The 9063-nt window shown below is 34.9% G+C and overlaps 1 protein-coding gene across 1 annotated transcript; it reads left to right on the top strand.

The window, feature by feature from the left end:
* Window positions 1–5224: 5224 nt before the first annotated feature.
* Window positions 5225–9063, top strand: LOC149952481 (uncharacterized). Its single transcript, XM_090170176.1, has 4 exons — window positions 5225–5376; window positions 6416–6699; window positions 7401–7792; window positions 8857–9063. The coding sequence occupies exons 2-4, from the start codon at window positions 6424–6426 to the stop codon at window positions 8990–8992; spliced, it is 804 nt and encodes a 267-aa protein (XP_090026302.1). The 5' UTR covers window positions 5225–5376; window positions 6416–6423; the 3' UTR covers window positions 8993–9063.

Below are 9063 nucleotides of genomic sequence, written 5' to 3'. Positions count from 1 at the left end.
TCTCTAAGTGGGAACTAGGCTTAAGACATTTCATCCTCCCAAATTCAACCGTATCATTTTCGAACTAAATATAGATGGGGATTTTTTTAAATAAACAATAGTACAGAGCTTAGCTGCTAAAGCGTGAAGGCTTCAACAGAACGAGGGATTCTTATACTTCAAAATAGTTTGCCTACAAACGTAAAAGTAACTTAACGACTATAAATTCTATAAGTAAGACACTTCATGTTATTTTAATGGTAGTTTTTTGAACGATACTCTTTTCGACACCCACTTAAATAAAAATTGTACTTCAGATTTCTGATTGCCAAAGATTTCCGTCAATTTATAAAGATTAATTTGGATTTTCAGTTATTTTATTATTTCCACGAAAGATTTCCTGATTTTTATTCAAAGCAATATGATTTCCTGATTTTTATTCAAAGCAATATGATTTCCTGATTTTTATTCAAAGCAATAGGATTTCCTGATTTTTATTCAAAGCAATATGATTTACTGATTTTTATTCAAAGCAATATGATTTCCTGATTTTTATTCAAAGCAATATGATTTCCTGATTTTTATTCAAAGCAATATATGATTTCCTGATTTTTATTCAAAGCAATATATGATTTCCTGATTTTTATTCAAAGCAATATATGATTTCCTGATTTTTATTCAAAGCAATATGATTTCCTGATTTTTATTCAAAGCAATATGATTTCCTGATTTTTATTCAAAGCAATATGATTTCCTGATTTTTATTCAAAGCAATATGATTTCCTGATTTTTATTCAAAGCAATATGATTTCCTGATTTTTTTTGATTTCCAAAGATTTCCGTCAATTTATAAAGATCCTTACTATTCCCAGTGATTTAATTATTTCGAAAATAATCTTGGATTTTTAAGATTTCCTGATTATCAAAGATTTCCCAGATTTCTATAGATTATTTCGATTCCTATTGATTTTATATGATTTCCAAAATAATCTTTTATTTTTTAAGATTTCCATAAAGGTTTCCTATTTTTTAACTGATTACCAAAAAATTTCCTGATTTCCAAGTAGTTTTTATTTTATTAAAAATTAATCGTGATTTCCATGAAATAATTTCGTTTTTTTTGTAGAACCATAAGTAACAAAGAAATTCGTCTATGTCATACTTATGTCATTATGTTAATTATGGTAGAAGCCATTACTGTTTATCAAAGATTTCCTTAATTTTTAAAGATTTCTTTGGATCCCAATTATTTTATGATTTCTTAAATAATATGTTTAATATTTCCCAATTTTGATGGAATGTCTTTTTGTATTTTGATTTTTCTAACATTTTTTCGATTGCTTTTTAAATTTCACAGTATTCTTAAGATTTATAAATCTTTTTGATTTTTTTTTTTAAGTGTAAATGAACCGCAGCTCAAACTTGGACTCGCAACCGACATATATAGTATATTATCATCCTTGATAGTAGTTTATATTTATCCTTGGGCATATGCAGACGCCTAGTGGTAGTCTGTGCTCAACTAAACCTTGATTGCTTAATACGTTTTCCTAATTCACATATTTTATATCGTTATGTTACTAATTATGCTACAAGTGTCATGAAGAGCTTGTCACCACCCTCCTACGCCTGGGCAATAAAAGTCGCTAGATGACCTAGGGTGGTGCCTTTGGTATTAGCCTAGCTGATTATTACTGTATATTAAACAGAGTTGCCACAATATTTTCATATTTAAATTACCTGACTTTTTCCGTTTTCCTGAGATTTTCCACAAGCCAAAATTATATTAGGTAATTTCATGAATATATTCATGGTAATTTTTAACTTTAGTTATAACTTATATTTTTATAAGATGATCACTTCCAAATTGTTTTTCAATAAAATAAAATTAAATGAATTCCCAACCTATGATATATCATAGAAAATAGCAGGAATTATCATAGTAAATTCCAGGAATTATCATAGTAAATTCCAGGAATTATCATAGTCAATTCCAGGAATTATCATAGTAAATTCCATGAATTATCATAGTAAATTCCACGAATTATCATTGTAAATTCCAGGAATTATCATAGTAAATTCCACGAATTATCATAGTAAATTCCACGAATTATCATTGTAAATTCCAGGAATTATCATAGTAAATTCCACGAATTATCATAGTAAATTCCACGAATTATCATAGTAAATTCCAGGAATTATCATAGTAAATTCCAGGAATTATCACAGTAAATTCCATGAAATATCACAGTAAATTCCACGAATTATCATAGTAAATTCCAGGAATTATCTTAGTAAATTCCAGGAATTATCTTAGTAAATTCCAGGAATTATCTTAGTAAATTCCAGGAATTATCTTAGTAAATTCCAGGAATTATCTTAGTAAATTCCAGGAATTATCCTAGTAAATTCCAGGAATTATCTTAGTAAATTCCAGGAATTATCATAGTAAATTTCATGAATAGGCCGATATAAAATATTTCGCCTAAGTTGTTCTCTTTCCCTCACTACTAGAGGATTTCGGAAAGGGGGTAGGAAGGAAAAGTAAGTCTGTGACGTATGTTCAACAGCAACGCCATCTATGTACAGATATCAAAACTATAAAAAACGTTAAAAACAAATTTCGTCTGCTGCAGTATTTTTGTGGGAAACATAAGCCTTAGCAAGAATCGTGTCCTTACGCGAAGGTTTCTTATGATTAACACGTAAATTATATGTTAAAAATATAAAATGAATCGTCTAATTGGAATTGGAGGATCTGTTTGCTGTTTTATTTAAATGTTTTTTAATTTACATTTATCGAAAACATTAACAAACCTTTTCTTTGTAGAATCCATCACTTCAAACTGGCCGATTCGCGAATTGCGAATTCGTTAGACTGCAAAAAAACCGTCGAAGTTGGCCGTAAATTCCGACCAATCAGAGAAATCCTCTTTTTCGCCGGTTTACGCGGGGGAAGTACTGAGGGGAAGTCTCCTCGTAGGATAATATTTTTATCGGCCTATTATCACAGTAAATTCCATGAATTATCATAGTAAATTCCATGAATTATCATAGTAAATTCCATGAATTATCATAGTAAATTCCAGGAATTATCCTAGTAAATTCCAGAAATTATCCTAGTAAATTCCATGAATTATCATAGGAAATTAACTATGTACATGAGTTTATAATTAATTTCATATAAGTATGTCAGTTCCTTATCTTCCGAGTGTTAAAGTTTTACAGAGAGCCATTACTAAAATTAACACACATTTTTTATGGATTTCAGACAATGTCGTTAGTGGCATATTTTTCTCGATAGAGGCGCTTTTTTGATATGACCTCAAATGTACCTATGCACTCTTATTGAATTATTTCGACTATCTGACACTCTTATGAAACATAATTATAAACTCATGATATATATTACATTTTAAATCCCCTCCGAAATATAAATAAAAACGTTCATTTCTAAGATATAAAAATAAGAATTTGAATATTGCCATTAAAACCTTATAAATTGTTTAATCACATTTTCACGTATAAATTATAACGACTATTTACAACACGATAGGAGTATCCGTAATAGAAATACTTCAAAATAGGATCAACTATTTTAATACGGTAATACTGTTTTCGACACAATTCGTTAAGTCAAAAATGTTCTTTTAAATTTGCACGAACTTGAACTTTTTTTTTACTCCGAAGAACCGAGGGACCTATTGAACCATGAATAAGTCATTCTTAAAAACCCACACAAATCCTCCCCGAAAAGGTGGTATAAATGATCATTCCTCAACAATACAATGACGTACGTAACACCAAAAGTGTATTATATATATCTAACGAGAGAAGTAACCAACAAGGTTATAAACATGAAACAATTCTAGATAATTTCAAATGGAAGTTTTTTTACCTCGTGGATGTATACACCACATCATTACTTCACAATTAACGCAGGTATTACTCTGATTAACGATGTAAAACGTTGAAATTAAACTGCATATGGCTATTTATTTATTTAAAAGCCATGTTTCCCCTTGATGTAACAGTTTTTGTATGACTAACTATTTTTCTTTCATTGTTCAAACGAATCACATTTGCAGTATATATATATATATATATATATATATATCCTCCTAAATTATGTCTATTATTTACTTCTGATAACACGGAAGGTTCTAATACCCAGGTCATCAAGCGACTTTTAAAACCATTAATTCGGGTGGCCAGCCCTTCACACCACGCGAGCCAACAGCTTCATACACTAACTATTAACGTTAAAGGCCTAGGATTTCTTCTGCCAGTTTTCCTTTAAGTTTTCTTCCCGCCGCACAAATATCCTGGTGGTAGGCCAACGTGTTCTGCGGTTGTTCTACCACCAGGATATTTGCGCGGCAGGAAGAAAACTTAAAGGAAAACTGGCAGAAGAAATCCTAGGCCTTTAACCTCTACAAGTATCTGCGTAGAAACACGTTTCAAGCTAATAACTTTTGTCAAATCATAGTTGTTTAAACTAATAATATGGCGAGCAACAACATTCTAATTGGAACCAAATCCGTAAACCAGATAGTTTTTGAATGACCTTGAAGACAAGGTTCAAGATCATTCAATTTTACCCTAGTAAATATCCCCCTTAAGAATGTTCCATAGAAATCTGAAATTTTTCAAAAACAGTTTTTCAGTTATTTATAATTTTTCGTTTTTTAGTGGACACCCTGCAAATCGCTTATTTACTTTTGATAGCGCGAACGGTTCTTCGTTACATAAGCGTCTTCCTTTATCACGCACTTAGGTGTAATTTGCTAAAAGACGAAAATAAAATGGTGGGAGTTTTAAAAAGGAGAACGCGCAGGTTGAATGAAAACCCCTTCCTCCCTCCTTTTAACAATTACAAACGGAACTGAAGTATTACCGCGCTTAAAACTACTTATCCGTGACGTACGCAAACTTTACTCGTTATCTAGCTGGATTAAGCCCAGCGATCGCAACCCCCCCCCCCCCCCTGGCGCGATACAAATGTAAGTCGATGGCAAAAACCTACACCTTTTCCGAAGAGATCGGGGCCACCATGGACGGCCACCCTTCCGAATTTAGAGTTTTAAAAAACGCTTTTGGGGGTCTCCGGGTGGGGGCGATTCAATCTTATTTGCCCGACCCGAAAAACCGTTATTTTTTCGCGTCATCTTCTACTCTCTTCCCGCGTTTGTGCGCGTTGCTTTTGTGGAATCCACCCCCGATGCTCTAAATTCTAGGTCTTCAATGCCCTTGTATAAAATGACCTTAACATTGACAGAACCTACCAAACTTCGCCGGAATATCAACCGTTGAAGACATTAAAAAGAGTGTCTTCTCCCTAATCCTCGATTCCTCGTTACTTGAATCGGAATTCCATCGGGGATAACCGTTTTACAGGTAAGGAGATTTCACATTTATATGGCGCATTGAGATGAGGGAATCAGATATTACGCGACCTTCCAGGATTCGCTATCGGTGTCCACGTTAATTTATTTAATAATACATAATTTATAATACATACAAATCTTTGGTTTCGGAAAATACGAATTAGTCGTTAGATATTTTTTCCAACTTAATTTTGGAACTAAGACATTGATTTCGTACGGATATGATTGAATCCCTTCTGATTGAATTAGTTGTATTATATTAGCCGCATATTGACGGAATAATTTACTCTTAGATAGAAGTATTATTTTTCCATTACCACTAATGTTAATTACGTTATTCGCTTGAAACATGTATCTACGCCGGCTCCCGTGGATTTCTCAAAACACCTTATATTATATAGTGATTTTCCCAAAATAATTAAACCGGAACATGATTTAAAATTAGAGCTCGGTGAAACAGATAAAATTAACCGCGAAAATTTCGATTATTCATATAAATTTCGGTTAACTGTTTATTTATGGATATTATTCGCGGTTATAAAACGATTTAATATGCTTAAAATTAGTTTTTATTCGGATAATTTTCGGTTACTTATAAAAAGAAATCAAACGGATATTTCTTATAGAAACAACGAGTTCTATTTAAAATACGTTAATGTCCCTTCTGAAAGTAATTTTAACATATAACATCGTTAATCGAAGAACTAGACGTTGTAAATTATAAGGCATAATGCTGTGTATGGTTAAATTGTATGCTTCCGCGGGAAAAACGGGTCCATTGGAAACTGTATTGAGCCTACGCAGGTAGCGCCTAGCGTCGCCGATCCAACGCCGCCGTCGCCTATATTTTCTCTGGCGTGAAACCGCCGCCGCCGAGACTTTGAGATTTTCTACGTAACGGTTTTTTTTTTTTTTTCAAAACCAATTTAGAATTTTTTTTTTAAATTTTCAAAAGGGGGGAGAAACTTTTGACCCTTAAATACTTTCTTGATATAACATTTTGAAATTAACTGAAAACTAATCGTTTATTTACGTTACATTATTGGCAGTTCTCAAAATGAAGAAGCTAATACTAGTTTTCTTAACGGTCAACATCCTGTACGTCATCCACTGCGAGAAGACGGTGGTCCCGGATGAGCCCATCCTGGAGAAAACGAACACCACCATAGCGAAAGAAGAGGTGTTTCAGAACGCCACAAACTTGGCCTACGTCGTAGAACCCAAGAGCAAACAGACCCACAACAGACAAGGATCTCTGGCCTCTTTGGCCAGCTTGGGAGGTTTAGGTGCCGCTCAAGGACTCATGTCAACCGCCACGGGAGTTTTAGCCGCGGTAAGTAGCCCGAGACACCTAGGAGCCACAAACACAGCACCCCACGCAAGGAGATCGCAACCCGTCAAAAGTCGTGCACTTTGTTGCGTACATTTTTCATTGGTTAGACGCTTTAGCGCCTGCTGCCGTCGGAAGGGTAAAATTTGGAAATTGTCTTCTCCCTTTCCGTAAAACGTTCAGCGTAAAGCAGCTTTGCCAGACGTACGATAATTATCGTACACGTCGATAATTCCGAGCTCATTTTTTTGACGTACGATAATTTCAATGGCGTACTATATAGTAAGCATTTTTCGATAATTCGGCTTCCACGTACGATAATGTACTATAATTTTTAAATTGGCTGAAAAACTGATAATTTCAAACGTTAGTTTTTAATACGTCGAACTTTAAGAGTGATTAAAAAATGTATTTAACAAGTTTAACGTCAGTATTTCACATTAAATTCAAATTTACCGCTATTTCTCAGGCGTACGATAACGTATTTTTGAAATCGAATATTTTTTGACTCTCGTACGATAATTTGAGTTTCAGGTACTGGCAACACTGGCGTAAAGTCTCGTCCAATGAAATTTGTACACAACACTGCGTTAGCGTGTTTAAAGGCTAGCTGCGCTCTCCTTGTGTTTGTTACTCCTAGGTAACACTACCATCTAAATCTACGATTACTTAACTTAACATAAGCTTTATTATTAAATACAAAGGTTGGTGGTGGTTACTTAATGTACGCCTTGATGACCACCGTTTTCCAAAACGTCGTGGACCCCGCTTTCAACCGAGAATACGGACACTTATTCGCGCCATTAGAAGTTCCGCCATTGAGCGTTCAAAATGCCCAAGCCGCGGCTGGTGGCCAACCCGGAGGTCGACCAGGAGGGGCGGGAGCCCAACCGCCTTTCAGGAGGAACGGACTGTCTTTCGGACTGCCGCCGACCATCAACCGTATCCTGTCTTCACTCAGGGCCACCGACTACCCAGAGGCTACATTCAGATACTTGCAAGTGGAAAGTTTCCATTGCCGCAAAAGGGCCGTTTGCGAAATGGAACAGTTACTGAGTAAAACGGGAATGCCCAAAGTGGTTTTACAAAGTTTGAGGTAATGCGTTGTCTACGTTACGTACAATCTTATCAAAACTACGTCCAAGTACCTAAGAATATGGAAACGTACAAAGGGTCTCCATGAAAACCGGAAGGCGAGATCAAAAATTCAAACCATTTCGCGTGTAACTACTAAATAGGTAGACATTTTGTTAGGAATCTCATCGAAGCGACAAAACGTACGAAAATTATATTTATGCTTTAAATTTTTTAAATTAATATCGTTATGGGCCCTAAACAAAACCAGATGAGATTTTAAATCCGGGTTATTTAAATCAAATAGCAAATGACGACAGAAATATCGCAGAAAAAAGTTGGCAAAGTTGAACAAATTAGGCCTTTGTGGTGATCCTTTTTACAATTACCAGGGATCCTATATGTTATAAGGATAGGTAGCCCTCCGGCCAGCCCGTGTTTTCAAAACGCCGGCAGCGCCGTCGATATTAAGAGAGCCTCTAAACGTGGGACGTCTTGTTTCTTTTCCCTCAAGGACAAATTTTGGCGGTGCTTCCTCCATGTTTTGTCCTTGACGGAATCTAAAGACGGATTCTCTATCGCGCATGACCCACATACGGCGCTGCCATTTTTGTCCCTCGCCTCATATCCTTCTAACATATAGGATCCTTGCAATTACCTTCGCTATCGAATAAAATGACAATTTTCGGTCACCCTTTCTAATTGAACTATACTCGAACAATTTTTAACAAGGCAGGTAACCATTATTAACGTGAAACTAAATTCTTAATCATTTGAAAATAATTAAAATTCGCACACGATTGAAACTGTTAACCCTATATCAGCAAAATGGCGGCATTATTCGGTTCCTTCTTGCTCAAATTACATATTTATTCTTGGTGCATATATCTATACTTGGAACTGCGTCATTGATGACGAAAAAACTACGGTTGCAAACTTTCTGATTAACAGGTGGACGAACGAAGTGAGAGTGGTATAGGAATATAATGCTTTAGTTCCATATTCTTGGTACCTGAACCATTCTTAGTAGCTGAACCCATCCTTGATAATATCTTATTCGTTGTTTTTATTGTTCTACTTTGGCAGTAATAAAATACCTGGAATGGAAAAATACGAAGACGCCGTGTGGTGGGCCTTGCAGAAGAACACTTGCAAAGCCTTGCAAGCAAATTGCCCTCACAGCTTGGGACAGACTTTGTTAAAGGCTATTGGATTGAATTAACGGTCATTGTTATCGTCATTGTACATTATGTAATTTATTTAATATTGTTTATCCGTGTTTTTGTACGTTTT

Source organism: Leiobunum rupestre, chromosome 3 (assembly GCF_980474605.1).
Source record: "Leiobunum rupestre chromosome 3, qqLeiRupe1.1.hap1, whole genome shotgun sequence".
Classification (NCBI taxonomy): domain Eukaryota; kingdom Metazoa; phylum Arthropoda; class Arachnida; order Opiliones; family Sclerosomatidae; genus Leiobunum; species Leiobunum rupestre.
Note: the sequence above shows the minus strand (reverse complement) of the source record. Positions and strands in the feature narration are given on the sequence as shown.

Coding starts and splice junctions, on each gene's coding strand:
- LOC149952481 (XM_090170176.1), top strand. CDS start 6,424: ATGAAGAAGCTAATACTAGTTTTCTTAACGGTCAACATCCTGTACGTC. Junction 6,700..7,400: donor CCACGGGAGTTTTAGCCGCG/GTAAGTAGCCCG, acceptor TTAAATACAAAG/GTTGGTGGTGGTTACTTAAT. Junction 7,793..8,856: donor GTGGTTTTACAAAGTTTGAG/GTAATGCGTTGT, acceptor CTACTTTGGCAG/TAATAAAATACCTGGAATGG.